General features: G+C 43.1%; 1 protein-coding gene across 4 annotated transcripts in view; it reads right to left on the bottom strand.

Moving 5' to 3' along the window:
* ATP11C (ATPase phospholipid transporting 11C (ATP11C blood group)) overlaps positions 1 to 19543 on the bottom strand; it is a 177897-nt gene that overhangs the window by 10825 nt on the left and 147529 nt on the right. For 2 of the 4 annotated variants that reach the window (XM_077285255.1, XM_077285258.1), the window contains exons 22-28: positions 16669 to 16814; positions 16204 to 16263; positions 11403 to 11530; positions 10223 to 10358; positions 9151 to 9216; positions 8799 to 8902; positions 8215 to 8368 (exon numbers count right to left, since the gene is read on the bottom strand). In XM_077285255.1, the coding sequence (XP_077141370.1) occupies positions 8215 to 8368; positions 8799 to 8902; positions 9151 to 9216; positions 10223 to 10358; positions 11403 to 11530; positions 16204 to 16263; positions 16669 to 16814 (794 nt within the window). Of the gene's footprint in view, positions 1 to 3750; positions 3853 to 6813; positions 6905 to 8214; positions 8369 to 8798; positions 8903 to 9150; positions 9217 to 10222; positions 10359 to 11402; positions 11531 to 16203; positions 16264 to 16668; positions 16815 to 19543 lie in introns of all 4 variants that reach the window. The other 2 variants (XM_077285257.1, XM_077285256.1) reach the window with 2 other exon arrangements.

Raw genomic sequence — 19543 nt, 5'->3', positions numbered from 1 at the left:
GCGAGAGGGGGATCGAGAGAGCGAGAGGGGGATCGAGAGAGCGAGAGGGGGATCGAGAGAGCGAGAGGGGGATCGAGAGAGCGAGAGGGGGATCGAGAGAGCGAGAGGGGGATCGAGAGAGCGAGAGGGGGATCGAGAGAGCGAGAGGGGGATCGAGAGAGCGAGAGGGGGATAGAGAGAGAGGGGGGATCGAGAGAGAGAGGGGGGATCGAGAGAGAGAGAGAGAGGGGGGATCGAGAGAGAGAGAGAGAGAGGGGGGATCGAGAGAGAGAGAGGGGGGATCGAGAGAGACAGAGGGGGGATCGAGAGAGAGAGAGGGGGGGATCGAGAGAGAGAGAGAGAGGGGGATCGAGAGAGGGATCGAGAGAGAGAGGGGGATCGAGAGAGAGAGGGGGATCGAGAGAGAGAGAGAGAGAGGGATCGAGAGAGAGGGATCGAGAGAGAGAGGGGGATCGAGAGAGAGAGAGAGAGGGGGATCGAGAGCGAGAGGGGGATCGAGAGAGCGAGAGGGGGATCGAGAGAGCGAGAGGGGGATCGAGAGAGCGAGAGGGGGATCGAGAGAGCGAGAGGGGGATCGAGAGAGCGAGAGGGGGATCGAGAGAGCGAGAGGGGGATCGAGAGTGCGAGAGGGGGATCGAGAGAGCGAGAGGGGGATCGAGAGAGCGAGAGGGGGATCGAGAGAGCGAGAGGGGGATCGAGAGAGCGAGAGGGGGATCGAGAGAGAGATCGAGAGAGAGATCGAGAGAGAGATCGAGAGAGAGAGATCGAGAGAGAGAGATCGAGAGAGATCGAGAGAGAGAGATTGAGAGAGAGAGATTGAGAGAGAGAGAGATTGAGAGAGAGATTGAGAGAGAGAGAGAGATCGATTGAGAGAGAGATCGAGAGAGAGAGATCGAGATCGAGAGAGAGATCGAGAGAGAGATCGAGAGAGAGATCGAGAGAGAGATCGAGAGAGAGATCGAGAGAGAGATCGAGAGAGAGATCGAGAGAGAGATCGAACGGAACCAAAATTAGCATAAATCATTAGAACAAGCAAATAAGAAACTTTGTAATGTATCAATCAGGGAAATCTGCTTCTTTCTTCACTTATGAGCCACTACTCCTACTACCCATTCTTACTCAACTCACCATCCACTCTGAAAAAAACTGCAAAAATCCATTCCGGACATTATTTTACTTGTATCCTGCACTTTCACCAGTTTTCACCTCTGCAAGCTCTATTTCTAATGTTAATACGTCTCTGAGATAGTATAGTGCTTAGAGAACACAGCATATAGAAACAGATTGATTCTTGCCCTTCTTTCTCCATTTATCACATGCTCAAAAGCATTAATAGCAACAATGAAGGCTTCAAATCATTACTGAGCTGTGTAGCTGTGAATCCAACACTGAAGGAGAAATAGAGTTGCAGAGCTGTGTTTGAGTGATCCTCGCTCCTCCTTCCCTCTCAATAGACACTCTGTAACATGACACCTCACTGTGCTTAGTGTTCCTTACAGGATATCCCCTGTAAATAGGAGGTTTAATCGGACACCTCACTGTGATGAGTGCTCCTCACTCCACCTCTCCTCTCCATAGGAGGAGTAAACTGACACCCCACTGTGCTGGCAATCAGCCATGCTTTGTCCACGATAAATTTTGGCATTTCTTTCAGAGTGGATGGTGAGATCAAAAGGTGGTAAATAGTGCAAAATATATATATTTTTTAAATAATATATAAATAAATACAAAGTTTCTTATATTTACCTGGACTACTGATATATACAACATTTGGTGAAAGGGCTGTGACCACTTAGGCTATGAGCCCATGATCTGGAAGCAGCAGTGCTTTGGACACAGTATATTCGCTGCCTTCTATTGAATGCAGATAAATCCACGTGTTCAGTGAACAGTGCAGATTTACTTTGCATTCAATATATGCTATTGATTACATTTCTGTTGCGTCTCCGCAAGAGAAATTGGCATGCTGCGATCTGGAAAGACGCATCGCATGTCAGTGTCCACGGGTGATCTGCACTCGCAGATGCAAGCATAATGGACATGGGGTTCCTAGAAATCCCATCCAATGTGCTGTAACATCTGGCCGCTGTGACTCATGCTCAAGCTCTGTTTCTAAATCGAGCTTAGAAGGATTCAGCTAGTCAGTATTTAATCATGTGATGTCATAGACCTAATGGAAAAGAGAAGAATTAACTGGGTAGAAAGGCAAAATGAGCAATTGTAAGTACACAGTGCTATATAATATGATGACTGCAATATATTAAGAAGATAAAAAACTGATGGGAAGGAGGAGGAGTGCTTCCTTATGTTGTAAGCTAGATTACTTGTATAATCCTATTAGCCCAGGTGCCCTGATCCACCAGTAGCCGCACTGTTGCTGCCGACTGCCAATTTAAATACCTCATCAGACCCCTTGCTACAGATCTGATGTATAGAGGAGCACACAGGTCCAGAAGTAAGCTGGCCGGAGCTCACAATGAATCGCTAGTGATATATCTGGGTACCTAGGCTAATAGGACTATATTAATAAATTAGCCTAAGACTAACATAATAAGATAGATATGTTCACATATTTGATGCATTTTTTTTTCTTCAGAGAAAACCTACTCAAAGAAGCTGCTTACAAAAAAGTAGGTTTTGTTGCGCATTTGCATCTTTGTTGCGTCTTGTGCATGCTTAAAGATTTTTGCACCAAAAACACAGCAAAACCCGATACCTGTGTTTTTGCACTTACTCATTGCTTTGTATGGGCGAAAAAACACTGAAAGAAAGAGATATGCTGCAGTTTAAAAAAAAAACAAAACAAAAAAGAAACGCAGCAGTTTTCCAGATCGGCCAGGAGAAAAAAAAAAAATCAATATGTGTGCATGAGATTTCTGAAATCTCAGCCTTTGCTGGTACTGTAAAACACCGCTTAAAATTTGCATTAAAAAAACAACAACAAAAAAACGCAGCAAAATCGCAACATGTGAACATAGCCTTAGGGTTCAGAAAATCTTCTAGCTGGTATCTAAATTCTAAAAAGGACATTATGGGGGGGATTTGAGATACTTGACTTTCCTAAGTTAGCCCTTCACTAATGGGAATGATTGGGATAAAACTGCTAATGATGCAATTCCCTAACACAATAGTTACAACCCCATGTTTATTGGAGCCCCCCAAAGTGGAGACCATATAGCGGAAGTAACACCTGGAGCAAATAACAGGGATGCTTATGGCAAACAAAAGCCACTATTAATAAGAAGCAGTCTTCTATCTGCGTATTGATAAGCCATATGCCACCTTTTGCTTACAGGGATGAAATCATTGCTTTCTTTTAGCATTCCTACAGCAGAATAAGCCCGCTTTACGTTTATTTACATAATTGGAATCAGTTTCTAAATTCAAATCAATAAATATAGAGTTAATAAAAATTATGGATTGTTCTATATATTGATAGGAATATTTCAGGTGCAGGTAGAAATCCCACACAAGCCGAATTCTTGACTATGGACAGTTTGTCAAACCATAAATCTATTACCGTAAAACATTTTGGGAATTTAAATAAATAAAAATTAAACAAAAAAAGCTTTTTGCAGTTAAAAAAAAGGACACATCAGTTCCAATTATGCCAACAAACAAAACCTGATCTTATTCTTCTGTGTGATAATTCGGCAGCGGTACCACAATCCCAAAATTAAGCATCAATCAGGTAGCAGAAAGCGTATTAGAGCTGATTGGTTTCATGATGATTGGATCATGGCGGTATACCTCTTATAGTACATTAGACTCGTCTGAGAACGTTCGTAAAAGGAGGGGTCTTACAGTCGACCGGGTAGTCTCTGAACCAACTGTTTTGGTGCACATTTTCTTCTAAAACAGTGATACAAACAACATAAAAATAAGGAATGAACATGATGTATTGACGATAAACGATAATATGTTAATGGCTTTATGGATGTCGCTAATGTCTTATTACATAATTATACTGTAAAGAGCACATTGAAAAGAAATTGTTAAGGCGAAAACCAATCAAACTTAATCTTTGATATGCTGTAGTGCGCAAGTAAGAGGGTCACGCTGGTCTGGGATCTTGGACCACCGCGGACTTAAAAATATCTCAAACCCCTTTGGCATTGTCCAGACATTTATATAAAGCAAGCGGAGGCAATGTTTTCACTTAGTCAAAAATTGAGACAACCAGAATTAGATAGAAAGCAAAGTTACAAACGTTAAAAAAATAAAATAACACATTTTTTTTTATTTTATTTTTTTTAGAAAATTTGTAATAAAATATTGTCATGGTTCTTGGCTGGTCTGATCCTAAAATGTAGTGTCAGATTTTCAATAACAACTTAGATAGAAGCGTTCTATGCAGATCTGTTCTAGAATCACTGGGAGGTACGAGATCACAGGCATCACTGACATGTATTTTACTGAATTCCATTATAACCCATTACACAGCCCACTGAACTGAGGATAAACTTATTTTTTTGTCACCACCTGAACTCTTAAAGGGATGGTGTCATCAGATCAATGTCCTGCTATTTAAATCAAAATACTAATGTTAAATGTTTTTAAAGAAAAAACAGAAATATTGCAATTTTCCAAAAAGCCACTAGGTCCAATACTAGATTCCTAATTCCTGTTTTTTACTGAAGCCCTTTCAGCTGTCTCTATCACCACAGACATGATTGCTATGTTAAGTACCACCTGTTTATGCAGCGTATAACACAGGATCCAACATTCACAATCAGTGACATTACAGCTCACCTCCTCCCCCTCTCTTCACTATGACCTTAACCCAAATAAGAGCATAAGTAGTAAAACTTCTATGCCAGTCAATAGTGCCAGAGACGGTCTATTGCTGCTTACAATAGGAAGCAGGAATTGAATATTGGAAAGCATTTAATTTTTTTTCTCTTACTATAGATGGTTACATTATTATTGATATAAATGGGTCATGCTCTGAGGACATTTATTTTTATGTACGTGACAAAATCTCTACTTATCACAAGCTCAAAATATAAGCGTCATGAATGAGTATGAGTATAACATGCATTAGCTACGATCAGGAAGATCGTAAATGGATTCCCTGGTAATTTGCACTTTATTTAAATCCTTGGTCATTTTGGGCTATGGAGTCCAGTGGGCGGTCCTAACCAGTAACTGACCGTTAGCACATTATGCCATACGTGGAAAGCTAGCAATCATTACGTAGGACTGCCCAAATGACTCCTAGGACCAGGACAAAGAAAGAATAGAAGAAAATATTGTTCTTAAACTTGTATCTAAACCACATGTAATGAAAGGCTAAACTAATGTTTACTAGCTAGAAGGCAAAGTTATAATTTAAAGAACATAAATCAGCAATTTAATGGAAAAAAAAAACAGTGGGATGGAGAAACTATCATCTGCTCCATCTTCTTATAAAAAGGGTTAAATGAGTATAATGAGCACAAGCACTTAGGAGAGCGAGTATGTGTGCAGAACATGTTGCTATCGGGTCAGATCTAATGAGAGCTCCTTAACCATCGCATTATAGAAAGCAACTCACTAACATTGTGAAAAGTAGCGGCTTTAAAAGGTAGATCTAGGAAAACAGCAGAAGAATAGTTGCTGGCGCTTCGCACTAATATGAATATATATATATATATATATATATATATATATATATATATATATATATATATATATATATATATATATATATATATATATATATATATACATACATACATACACACACACATATACACACTTTATACCTGTAAAAACATTTTATGCAATGTCAACTGGATTAATGGGATTTTAACCAAATGTGATGCCACTAAATGCAAAGAGCTAAAAGGGAAAGCTGAATGACTCCCATAAAGCCAATAAAACCTATAGCTTGATTAGTGTGCCTAGTCTGATATTCTAACCATGTTATTTTCTTAGGTAAGAAAACTCAAAGGCCATGGACACCAATGCACTAAAAACATGTTCATTGCTTCCTAAATACAAAATTAGAAAATGCTTTCATTAGTCATTATTAAAAATGTCCTACTATATCCCTTCTGTAGTGTCTGTGCAACTCCTCCACACAGCCGGTTGAGCTGCTGCTTCAGATTGGATCGGACACTACACTACTTGTGCCTGTGCTTTCTTGCTCCCTTCTCCTGGTGTTAGAGATGGCAGAAGGGAGAAGAGTTTGCACATTGCATATCACAGTGTGGATAGGGAATAAAGCAATCATTTCTGGGACAGCAGATTATACAGGACGCACTGCATCAGAGTGCATTTGTGCGGTGGGGGGTTGTGGAAGCAAATAAACAACAGTCTGCATGGGATGGAGATCAATGGTGGTGTTTGTCATTTCCCTCTTTTTCGGCATCAATGTTTGCCAGCAAAAGGGAGGACATTCCTGATGAGCTGTAGCAACAGAAGCGGCACAGGAATGAAGCTGTGTTAGTCCACGAGAGCTAGTGAAGACAGAGGCATCCTGAGTACAGAGGTCACGTCCAGCATGTATTACCCGGGGAGTCACATCTGTATGTGAAACATCTGAAGGTAGGAGTAGATTACAAACTGATCCTGAAACTTAGTGCAACGTATTTTTAACTCAACCACTAACCCTATATAGAAATCATATTTCTCATGTTAAAAGCCTCCATAAATTTTCAGCTTAGTAACAAGTATAAGCAATATCTAAAAACACTTATGAAATACTAATAAAGTGTAGTTTTACTCAGAGAAAATGACCATTAATGAGTTAAAGTAATGCTGCACATACCATTGTAAAGAAAAGATTAGCCAATAATTAGGAAAATGAAAGTAGTAAGCCAAATTCACCTTAATCACTCCAAGGGAAACTGTGAGTACTGGAGGTTTGAGAAAGCATGAAGATAGTGGACGTTCCTGAGGAAGGCAAGTGTTTTGTTACCTGGTCCGAAGCAGAGACAGGGGGCAGGGAGAGAAGGAGGATCAGTAAAAGGAAGACAAGATGGTGAGAGGTAATCTGTCAGTAAATAGCACACATAGAAGGGGCAAGCAGGGAAGGCACACATATAAAGAGTACACAGGTCTTCCTAAAACAGATCGTGAGATAATGACATTCATACCAAAGAGAACATAGTGTTAGTCAAGCTGGTTAACCCTTTAGTGGCAAAGACAAGACACACCGCTTGGTCCACTAACCAGCTGGCCCAACAAGTAACATGTAAGTGGCAGGACAACAGAATCTGCATTGGGCAGTTGATAAATACTCAATCTGAGGTCTAAATCTTTGGGAAAGGAAATCTGTCCTCGTTTTCTTAGCCCCCTTAACTGTGATGGTGACTAAATCCAGCATCTTAGGCATCGACCTCCTGAGGTGGCCACTGGGCATTCAGAAATTCACAATATGCTCTGTCTGAAGAACGCCAACCCCTTCCTAAACTCCTCCATTCTGCTGAAGGCTCAAGGTCTACTGAAGTAGATTTTGGATGACACAGGAAACCTCAAGAGAAGTTCAGTTTGAGCAGATGGGAAAGGTTTGCCTCGGGTAACACAGGACCCTTCATTGCTGAAGTGACACTCAGCAGACACTTCAGGAGCCATTTTCATCATATGTTAGATGAAAATTAGTTGTCTGTGTTATGCGTTATTAGTAACGGGGAACCTGGACATTTGCACTTTTCACTACCAGCTATGAAGTTCTGCTTGCAGCGTTGAGGGTCTGACATGATAAGGGATTCCCTTTATGCCTCACCCTTGTAGTAACTTCGAGTTACTAGTAACTTCCCCCAACATCTAGCTACAGCAGAAGACATGCCGGTAAATGAACAAGTGTCTGGATAAAGGAGAATTGAGGTAACATCCCGTCATGTCACTGTAGTCCTCTGAGCCCCGATGTGCCACCTACAAGAAGTAGAACCACCGGGCACAATACACAGTATCTCCAGCCCAGGGGTTTGGATCACACACGTGATACCCTTGTGTGCAGGAGAAGCGGAGAACAAACAAATGATCGAGGAACTGAAGCCGTCAGGGGCCAACTTCAATCTGATAACAAGCTGCTATCGGACGGGCCATTACTGGTGAAACAATCATTTACAACATTTCCCAACACAAAAGCAAACCGGGAATATTTCTAAGACTGTATTCATGGCCAGGAGCTATAATATTCACATCACAGGCCTCTTTTCTAGATCTTTATTTGGCAAACGGATGTTTGTGTTCAATAAAAAGTACAAGGGCTTCGGCTCCTCTTACCTTTTTTCCCGCACGCCTAACATTTCTTAGAGTGATGAGCAATATTTCCGGATAAAGGCTTATAAAAATCAGCAGAATGATGGCAAGCCAAACCGACACCGAAGTCAGCATGTGAGAAAACACAAAGTACATTCGTTGCTGTCTGAGGAATGGCCTAGAAGACAACCCAACAGTGGAGAGAAAGGTTAGAGCAACTACCAAATAGTGACAAAATTCACATCGGTCGGTCCCGTATGCTTATGGTGGAATCGGGACAAAGCACAAAGTAAAAAAATGCTGCAACTCCTGGTCTGCAAGCAATCATAATCTATCCCTAAAGCGGTTCCATGAGCTGCTGATCTCCATCGATGGATCTTCAGGAGCACACCGCTCCCCAGCCTTTTGGCTGTACTCCTGATTTGTGGACCGTTGAGACCAGAGGCTTGGTTTCGCCGCGGGTTACACCTTGAGCTCGGGCATGGCCAGTGTATACCTACAAAGACGCAAGTTCTTCTGACTGCTGTACATTTTTCTTTTACACAATAGTTTTACTACAATTTCTGCTGGTTCCATTTTTAATACATGCAGGTTTTTGTGAAACTTACCAAATGATTCCTCCCCAAAATATTGAGAAGATCACATAAAAAGCCAAAGAGCCCCATATGACCAAATGATTCATCCATGTCCAGTATCGAGTATCTAATGCAAGCTGTAAAAGGAAAAAAGTCACCTTATTAAAAATCATAGATCAGCAGAAAATTTGAGTCAAACATATTAAGTACTCAGCACATAGAGTAATAGGAAGGTAACTACTGATTTTACTTCCTTAATGAACCCCAAAATAAATGGTAAATCATAGGCTGTGATGATGAGGAACTGAACACCTGCAAATCACCAGTACATGCACCGCCTGCCCTATAACCATACATTAGCATATATAGAAAACAGTGTTCTTACCTTTAATGTGACTGTAAACACTAATGTAGTGAACACAGTTGTTCCGAAAGACCAGTTTCCAAATACCTGAAAGATCACAATATTGAAGACTGTTGAAGATCTGCAGAGCTCAGAATGCAGAGCCCTGTATGACCCCGTCCACACCCCTGGTTGGAAGCTTTTTGTGTACACTGTGCATTGCCAGCAAGCTGCCAATCGGTGGTAGAGGTGGGGTTATGCAGAATAGCCTGACTGTACTGCACGTGAGACCTAGTCCTGCCATGATTATTTCCTGCTGATAAAACAATGACTATATTGAAAGTACAGCACACAGCATAGTAAGTGACACATCCCTGGAATACGGATATCTGCTCCTATAATATGTTGCTATCAGTTTACATTGCAAAAACCTGCAGACAGATTCTCTTCAAACAATTGGTTAAAAGAGCACAAACGTAAAAACACTTATGTATTTCGAAGCTGTACTGGCCTGGTGTGTTTAGTATATGAAAAAAAAAAAAAAAAAAAAAGACATTCCAACTATCGAGAGGAGTCTCGCCCCTTACTTCCAATGGATGCAACAGTTACTGTTTAACAATTACACCTGCAGCCTCCCTACTGTAGTGGTTTTTTTTTCTACTCGAGGAAAAAAAAAAATCTACCTTTGCACATTGAATGCAGAAAAATAAGAGCATCAACCATAATAATTGATCATCTACCAACTAGTCGGCCACATTTTCAGTCCAAATCATTAAAAAAAAATAAAGCTTTAAGTAACATCAGAGAAAATTTTGCTTGATTATCATGAAACGACTGTTTAAGGAAGTTTAGTGTAACTGCAGCTTTGGCAACTGCTTGATAAATACAGTAACGAAAAAAATATTCTGAAATGAGACTTATGGACTTCCATAGTAGAAAACCGATTACAAAAAACTTTTCCTGTATTTGAGGTTTTTTTTTAAACAAAAAAATCTTTATGAATTAGCACCATGTAAGTTATCCCATAGACATCTTGCTTTGTGCCAATGAGATGAAGTTCACAATGGAGCATAACAAAGCATTATGTATATATTTGAGTCCAAGTATACTCTACCTGACCATTGCCATCCAACGAGGGATTCTGGAACAAGAAATAAACTCCAAAGAAAAATACTAGTCCTTCAAAGGCTCCCAAAGCGGTCCAGTATAGAAAAGGCAGCCACTGCAACATTGCGTTATGGGAAATTCTCCTGCAATGGGTATGAAAGCCACGTTACTACAGAGAACCTGCAGAATCCTCGCTAGGGCGATGTGCACACAGAGGGTTTTGGAACAGAAACTAATCGAATATCTTCCAAATCCTCTTCAAAAGTGCATAACTTAAAAAATTTGCGCGCTTCTGCTGAAAGAGTCAGCAAAAAACTGTGTGCGCATAGCACAAGGGTATGTGCATATGTTTTAGAGGTGGTTTTGGAGCAGAAAACCTTCAAATCTTCCTCTAAAAATGTTTTGCTCTGTTTCTATCTGAGAAAAAAATATGATAATGACAATTGGATGATGATTATGACGGTGGAGGCGCGACCGGGACACGGTGGAGGCGCGACCGGGACACGGTGGAGGCGCGACCGGGACACGGTGGAGGCGCGACCGGGACACGGTGGAGGCGCGACCGGGACACGGTGGAGGCGCGACCGGGACACGGTGGAGGCGCGACCGGGACACGGTGGAGGCGCGACCGGGACACGGTGGAGGCGCGACCGGGACACGGTGGAGGCGCGACCGGGACACGGTGGAGGCGCGACCGGGACACGGTGGAGGCGCGACCGGGACACGGTGGAGGCGCGACCGGGACACGGTGGAGGCGCGACCGGGACACGGTGGAGGCGCGACCGGGACACGGTGGAGGCGCGACCGGGACACGGTGGAGGCGCGACCGGGACACGGTGGAGGCGCGACCGGGTCACGGTGGAGGCGCGACCGGGTCACGGTGGAGGCCCGAACCGGGTCACGATGGAAGATGAGAATTCTGCATTATGTAGTAGACATTCACTCCTATAGGCTTCACATACAGTAAGTCCTATTTTCTCTGCAGGATCTCGGACATTGAAAGCTGTCCTCAGCAGTAGATGATCTGCAGATAAAATGTGATTGTAGGGGAAACTAGTTGCAGGACTCCCCATGATCTCTCTAGGACAGTGATCCTAATGAACATGTATAAATGTAGCATTACATTAGGCCCAGTATGGACATTGCTGCTTGGTGGGTGAGTTATGCAGGTGGTGGTTTATACTTACATATATAATTTAGGATTTGCTACTAGCGTTTCAATGCTGATGTGTTGTTCTAACAGACTGTACGCCAGGATCGGCATGGAGGTGAAGCAGATGTTGTACATGGTCAGATATGCAGCATCATAAAGTGGCTGCAACAGAGAGAAAACACAACAGTTACTTATTTTTCATCCGTATTAGAAGCGTACTTAACGTAGGGGAACATTCATTCAGTGTGCAGATTTCGCAATATTTCGGCTTCTTGGACCTAAATGTGTGACACGCAGGAAGATATATTATAGAGACAGTAATGGACACGGCCACACACTTTATACTGAAGTTATCCAAACCCACAGATACTGGTAGATGATCCTCTGTGTATGAGTGACGCCCGACAGTCACCAATTACATGGCTTTATTCTCTGTTCATATCAGCCTCCAGAGCTGCCTATATGATGCAGTTACCAGGACTGTAGCACTGAAGTTCTCCACTAGGAGTGATGGTGAAGGATAGGGACAGAAACTTATATCTAACATAATGATGATGACTGCACAGTGCCTTCTCACAGGGATAATGCAGAAGATCACAGCTCAGACTCCATTTCTGTATTCTGACAATCTATTAGTTCCACTTAGGAGAATATGGAAGTAGGGATGATCACAACGTCCTCTCATCTGGCAGACATGGCACGGAGATGAGATTTACAGCAGAGCTTAGAGGAACAACATGGAAGACTAAAGCTGGAGGCTGCAGGGAAGAAAACAGAAGGCTGAACTACATGGAAGTACATCATGGTCTCTAAGAAAAGTGCATAGTGTGACAATCAGGTTCGGGGGGTACAGATTTAGAAAATAAAACTGGGAGTGTTTCTTTAACATTCAGCTCAGTGATATCAGATGTGTATGGCTGGCACTGATCATTATTCATTTGCTTCCTTAATGCAAAATTAATCAAATTTAATTCTACAGTCTTAAAGGAGAACGAGTCACTGGATTATTTTTTTTCTTTAGTTAATCTGCGTTCCTCCTACAATTGTCGCTGCTCCACTGACTCTGGAATATTTTTTATCTTTTATGCCCCAGGAAATAATGATTCTATTTTACCTTTACACACCACACAACTTTTCTGCAATCGTTTGCTTTATCTCTCTGAAGGCCCCATCTCACATAGCGAGATCGCTAGCGAGATCGCTGCTGAGTCACTAGTTTTGTGACGCAACAGCGACCTCAGTACCGATCTCGCTATGTGTGACACGTACCAGCGATCAGGCCCCTGCTGTGAGATCGTTGGTCGTGTCGGAATGGCCTGGACCTTTTTTTGGTCGCTGAGGTCCCGCTGACATCGCTGAATCGGTGTGTGTGACACCGATCCAGCGATGTCTTCACTGGTAACCAGGGTAAACATCGGGTTACTAAGCGCAGGGCCGCGCTTAGTAACCCGATGTTTACCCTGGTTACCAGCGTAAATGTAAAAAAAAACAAACACTACATACTCACCATCTGATGCCCGTCCGGTCCCTTGCCGTCTGCTTCCTGCTCTGACTGAGATCCGGCCGTACAGCGAGAGCGCAGCACAGCAGTGACGTCACCGCTGCGCTCTGCTCTCACTGTACGGCGGCTCAGTCAGAGCAGGAAGCAGACGGCAAGGGACCTGGACATCGAAAGGCGAGTATGTACTGTTTGTTTTTTTGGTAACCAGGGTAAACATCGGGTTACTAAGCGCGGCCCTGCGCTTAGTAACCCGATGTTTACCCTGGTTACCCGGGTGCTGCAGGGGGACTTCGGCATCGTTGAAGACAGTTTCAACGATGCCGAAGTCGTTCCCCTGATCGTTGGTCGCTGGAGAGAGCTGTCTGTGTGACAGCTCCCCAGCGACCACACAGCGACTTACCAACGATCACGGCCAGCTCGTATCGCTGGTCGTGATCGTTGGTAAATCGCTATGTGAGACGGGGCCTTGACGCTAGCCGTTCAAATCACGACCTCGCCCCCATAGTTCTCGGATGAAGGGTAAATTGGCATTGTCATTACAGGAGATAAGGGGAGATAAGGGGCATAATTTGGAACAGATGGGCCCAGAAGTTTAAGGAAACTAAATCCAGTGAAAGGTCCTGTTTAATGAAAGATGGCTAAGCATTCAGAGAGGGGACATCTTAGGGAAATGATCTCCAAAATCTGACACAAATCTGTCAGAGGTCTGCTCAAGAGGGGACACAGGCAGAAAAGGGCCCCTGTGCAAGAACAACATATGGAGGCTTCTTAAGGCCCCGTCTCACATAGCGATTTACCAACGATCACGACCAGCGATACGACCTGGCCGTGATCGTTGGTAAGTCGCTGTGTGGTCGCTGGGGAGCTGTCACACAGACAGCTCTCTCCAGCGACCAACGATCAGGGGAACGACTTCGGCATCGTTGAAACTGTCTTCAACGATGCCGAAGTCCCCCTGCAGCACCCGGGTAACCAGGGTAAACATCGGGTTACTAAGCGCAGGGCCGCGCTTAGTAACCCGATGTTTACCCTGGTTACCAGCGTAAATGTAAAAAAAAAACAAACAGTACATACTCACCATCTGATGTCCGTCAGGTCCCTTGCCGTCTGCTTCCTGCTCTGACTGAGCCGCCGTACAGTGAGAGCAGAGCGCAGCGGTGACGTCACTGCTGTGCTGTGCTCTCACTGTACGGCCGGATCTCAGTCAGAGCAGGAAGCAGACGGCAAGGGACCTGACGGACATCAGATGGTGAGTATGTACTGTTTGTTTTTTTTTTACATTTACGCTGGTAACCAGGGTAAACATCGGGTTACTAGGCGCAGCCCTGCGCTTAGTAACCCGATGTTTACCCTGGATACCAGTGAAGACATCGCTGGATCGGTGTCACACACACCGATTCAGCGATGTCAGCGGGACCTCAACGACCAAAAAAAGGTCCAGGCCATTCCGACACGACCAGCGATCTCACAGCAGGGGCCTGATCGCTGGTACGTGTCACACATAGCGAGATCGCTACTGAGGTCGCTGTTGCGTCACAAAACTTGTGACTCAGCAGCGATCTCGCTAGCGATCTCGCTATGTGAGACGGGGGCTTTAGTCCAATAGTTCATCACAATGCACAATTCCACTGACTCTGGAGGTGGAAATGCTCCCCCTTAGTTCTTGGGCCCCCGTGCGGTTGTATAGCTTACACCCCTGGGTCTGCTCCTGGCCGTCTGTTGTCTCAGCCCAGGGAGGAGGAGAGATTGTACACAGCAGATGAAAAGGAGCGATTGAGGAAAACATTTAATTTACTGTTTACACGGACCTAACAGCGGCAGTGATCGGTAAAGTTCTCCTGGTTAGCAGATATTTACATGCCTGTTTACACAGGCAGAACAAAGTAAACAAGGTGCAAAAAGCAATTTGTAATAGATGGTTCTATGCACCTTGGCTGCCTGGTTCTTGTCAGTGAGAGCCATGTTTACACAGGACAATGCATCACAGAGAATGATCATCTTTTGGGCTGCACAAAAGATCATTTCACACGATAAACAAGTGATTTGCTCATTCATCGGCAGCCTATTTACATGGAAAGTTATGGTGCAATGAGCGTTCATAAGAACACTTGGGTACGATAATCGGTATAAATGCACGCTAAGGCAGCAGATAGGAAAGCACAGTGATCCTTCATAAGCTGTAGAAGGAAAATCAGTCCAGGAATGAAGCTGTACTGGATGCATCGAACCAACAATACAGCATGTATTACTGGGAGGAACACCGCCATGTGCGACTAGTCTGAACGCAAGAGAAAGCTGCAAACATATAAGGGGAATGAAAATCTATAAAGGAATGAAGATTGCAGAATGAAAATAAAAGGTAGCCGCTAACGTGAAAATCACTTTTTCCAGGCTGGGATTGTACATTGAGGATTATTTGTGACACAAGAGGACACACACGTTTGGCACAATATAGAACTTTTTTTTTTACAAGTTGTGGAGCTAGTAGAGAAGAGGTTACTAGACACAGACGCTATTCCCCTGTAAGACTTATTTTATTGGTGGTGTGAGAGCTGGTACATCAGCTTCATGTTTATTCCTCCTTGTCTGACGCTTGTAAAACTTCTAAGGTGACGTCGTACAATCTTTAGATCAGTACAAGACTGCTGAAGACAACGCACAAATCAAAGCAGAGCCAAAGCAAGTCCACACCTAGACAGATCTCTCCCCGCACACCCTAGAACCATTACCGCACCCTGCTGCCACGCTTATCCTTCATCGCCTCTTACACAACTTGGAGGAGTCAAAAGCTGCCCAGTTTTGCTTTTATTTTTACTCCTGTTTCTTTCTTGAGTATTCCAATTTTAGTTGTTTTTTTATCCAACATATGGTTTAGAGTTGGGCCTTTTTATTTAGTGCTACTTTATATGGTCTTTACCAAGCAGGCATGGCTCACGGGATTCTCTGGGGACATGGTAAAAATCTTTTGTTAGAGTCAAAAGTAACCATTATTTCTCTTATTTTATTCTCTCTGCTCTCCTTAGTATTCCTTTTTTTTAATCTGCTATATGGTTCGAGATACTAAGCGGGAATTGCTAACAGGATCCTCTGGGGCGTGTCTTTAGGGTGATTTGCATAATGATCCTGTGAGCAATGACCATAGAAATGAGTCCTAAATTATAAAGACCCCTATATCTGGAATCATATGGTGGATTAAAAAAAAAATCACAATACTCTGGGGAGCAACGGGAATTCAATAAGAGCAAAAAGTGGTCCCTTGGACCTGGGGAGAGGTCATGTTTAACTAAAGGCAAACAGAGACTTCTATATAATATTAATGGAAATCAGTGCTTACCTGTTGTGAGAACCCACAAAAGAACTGGTATAAAAACTGTGGCAGGATGAAACACAGGTTCTGCAAAGAGAGGAGTAAAAAGCAGAAGTTATTCTACATCACCGATGCGACCTATGGCATAAGAGTGGTGATACTAATGATGGGAGGCTCAGCCATGGTTCCTGTATGTAATACACAGGAATCCATCTTATTGAGATCACCCATCTCTGCAGTAGCACAGATGAGATAGCTGCAGCCATCGATGCCCGAGGAGGTCTACAGACACTTTACCGTCAAATGCAAATTCAGAAAACTCCTGTAACTCTCTAGAAAAGTTACTTTGCTCGTTATCAGAGCCGAGATAACGAAGAATCAGTGATTAACATTGATTTTCTGAGAAACCATCCTGCACAACAGACAATCCATGCGTTACCGGGATTGATACTGTTTTGGTTTTCCTTGGTAATAGTATTATGAAGGTCTTACCTTATAAAAGAAATACTGTACAAGGTGCGCTATCCTGACGTAGTACAAGTGGCCGTGAGCTAAAAGAAGCTTTTTTAAGTGCTTGAATTTTGGCACGGCATAGTCGCTGTTTCTTGCTGCTTGGCGACCTTCTTTTCCTTTAATACCTAGAAGAAAATGACAGATTTTGTAAAATTCTTAAAAAAAAAAAAAAAAAAAGGGGGAAAACTTTAAAAAGGTATTTCCCACTAATCAGCAAACAAAAAATAATGTGTGTAATCACAGACCCTTACACAATCCTAGCAGACCCAAGGGAAAACCACTATGGCCGTCTTTACAGATACCGGTAAGGGTTAACATTTGTAAGTATTTGTTGCAGATTTTAGCACTTTTGTTTTTCTTTTACTTTACAAGCAGATTATCTTACAGATTCTATTAATGGATTTTACCTTCGGTATTACAAGTAGATGAAATTCACAGGGAGAATGTGCAGAGACGATTGACATCTGTGCAGTATTTTTCTTTTCCTGCACTGTATTTATGAGATTTGTGAAAGGCAATTTCCTTCTATTTAACAAAATTTACAGGGGAGGCCATGCTGATAAAGGAAGAAAGTTCCACTCTCCCAAGGAATCTGCTCCCGGCTGGGACAGTGAGGCGATGACATCCCAACACTCCAAATCCTGCAGGCACAGCGGGGGGGGGGGGGGGGGGTCGACTGGTGATCGCTATCACTTGTAGTCTGCTGCAGATCGCTGGAGCGGGAAGTGGACTCCCAGGGTGAGAATCCCTTCTTTTCTTCTTTTATCTCCCTCCATACATTTTCAATAAAGGGCCATAATATCCCTTTAAATTCCTGTACTCTTTACCACAAGTATAATACCTGCCAGATTATCTGCCTACAAACCTGACTTAAAATGCGGATCCACTAAAGTTTAAGCATTCCCTTTAAAAAGGAAAAAAATAAAACACACAGGCCAGAAAGCAACACTTCTGGAGAGATCTCCTATGACTCTGTATTCACGTTTTCTGGGGAAGAGTACCGTATCCCTATGACATTCCGGACCCTGGCACAATTACAGGCCGTGTTGACACGCTGCATTTTGTGCCCCAAGTTGAATTTTAACAAATGAGATTCAACACAACGTAACCACAATGTAGGAATTCAGGAGAATCACATTTTGATTAATAAGCGTGTTTCAAGTGGATTGCAAAATGCTTGAGAAAAAAAAAAAAAAAAAAAAAAAGAAGAAGAAGAAAAGCACCTTTGCAAGTTACTTTCTATTAAAAATCCTCTCCATTATCAATTATTGGAGGGGTATTTAATGTTCTAGTGTACTGCTCATTTCCTAGGCTACCGACCACCACGCAGTTCCACAGTGGCAGGTTACCTAGGAAAAAAAGCACGTAGTTTGTGAGCTCTATACTCTACGGCGGGCTCGCGGTGCTCTGAAACTAGCTGGATCAGACCGGCCTCCATGACGTTTTGCTCCATGTTCAGGAAAAGGGACATTAGAACAACCCTTTAAAAGGAGTATTCCCATCTACAAGATCCTATACCAATATATAGTAGGAGTAAAAATAATATTCGCAAATACATCTAATTAGAAATGTAGTATAGTTCTTCTGATTCGCTATGCCACTTACCTCAAGGGCAGGGCTTTGCAGTAGCTTAGGTGTTCATAGTTACGACTACTCACATACTGACAGTTACTTAGATAGTAAGCGGTTAGTGGTCATAATCATGGATAATTAAGCTACTGCAACGCACTATACATGAGGGAAGTGAAATAGTGAATCAGAAGAACTAAACTACTTTTCTAATTGGAGGTATTTGCTAATATTATTATTACTACACCTATTACATATTGGAATAGGGTCTTGGAGATGGGAATACCCCTTTAACTCCCAGTCCATCCCTCACAACTGCCATCTATATATATAATTGTCTAAGGGGTTTTCTGTCTGTCTGTCTGTCTGTCTGTCTGTCCTGGAAATCCCGCGTCTGATTGGTCGAGGCCGCCAGGCCTCGACTAATCAGCGACGGGCACAGCATGGCGACGATGATGTCATAAAGGTTGCCTCGACCAATCAGCGACGGGCACAGTCTGCCGCGAATTCTGGAATCATCATTGTCCATATACTACGGGGACATGCATATTCTAGCATATTGCCATTAAAAAGTGGATAGTGCTAAACATAGCCATGATAGATGGCTGCCATCTATATATATATATATATATATAATTGTCTAAGGGTTTTTATGTCTGTCTGTCCTGGAAATCCCGCGTCTCTGATTGGTCGAGGCCGCCAGGCCTCGACCAATCAGCGACGGGCACAGCATGGCGACGATGATGTCATAAAGGTTGCCTCGACCAATCAGCGACGGGCAGTCTGCCGCGAATTCGCCTCGACCAATCAGCGACGGGCACAGTATCGACGTAGATGTCATAATGGTTGCCATGGCGACGATGTCGTCATAAAGGTTGCCTCGACCAATCAGCGACGGGCACAGTCTGCCGCGAATTCTGGAATCATCATTGACCATATACTACGGGGACATGCATATTCTAGAATACCCGATGCGTTAGAATCGGGCCACAGTCTAGTCTATATATATATATATATATATATATATATATATATATATATATATATATATATATATATATATATATATATATATATATATACTAGCTATTGAACCCGTTCTACGCCCGGGTGGCGAGCATTTATATTGGAATATGGTCTCCATCCTGGTATGTGCTGCTCCCATCCTGTCATATGCTGCTCCATCCTGCGCCCCCATTCTGTCATGTGCTGCTCCACCGTGTCATGTGCTGCTCCATCCTGTGCCCCCATCCTGTCATGTGCTGCTCCACCGTGTCATGTGCTG

The sequence above is a fragment of the Ranitomeya variabilis genome, chromosome 2 (assembly GCF_051348905.1).
Source record: "Ranitomeya variabilis isolate aRanVar5 chromosome 2, aRanVar5.hap1, whole genome shotgun sequence".
Classification (NCBI taxonomy): Eukaryota; Metazoa; Chordata; class Amphibia; order Anura; family Dendrobatidae; genus Ranitomeya; species Ranitomeya variabilis.
Note: the sequence above shows the minus strand (reverse complement) of the source record. Positions and strands in the feature narration are given on the sequence as shown.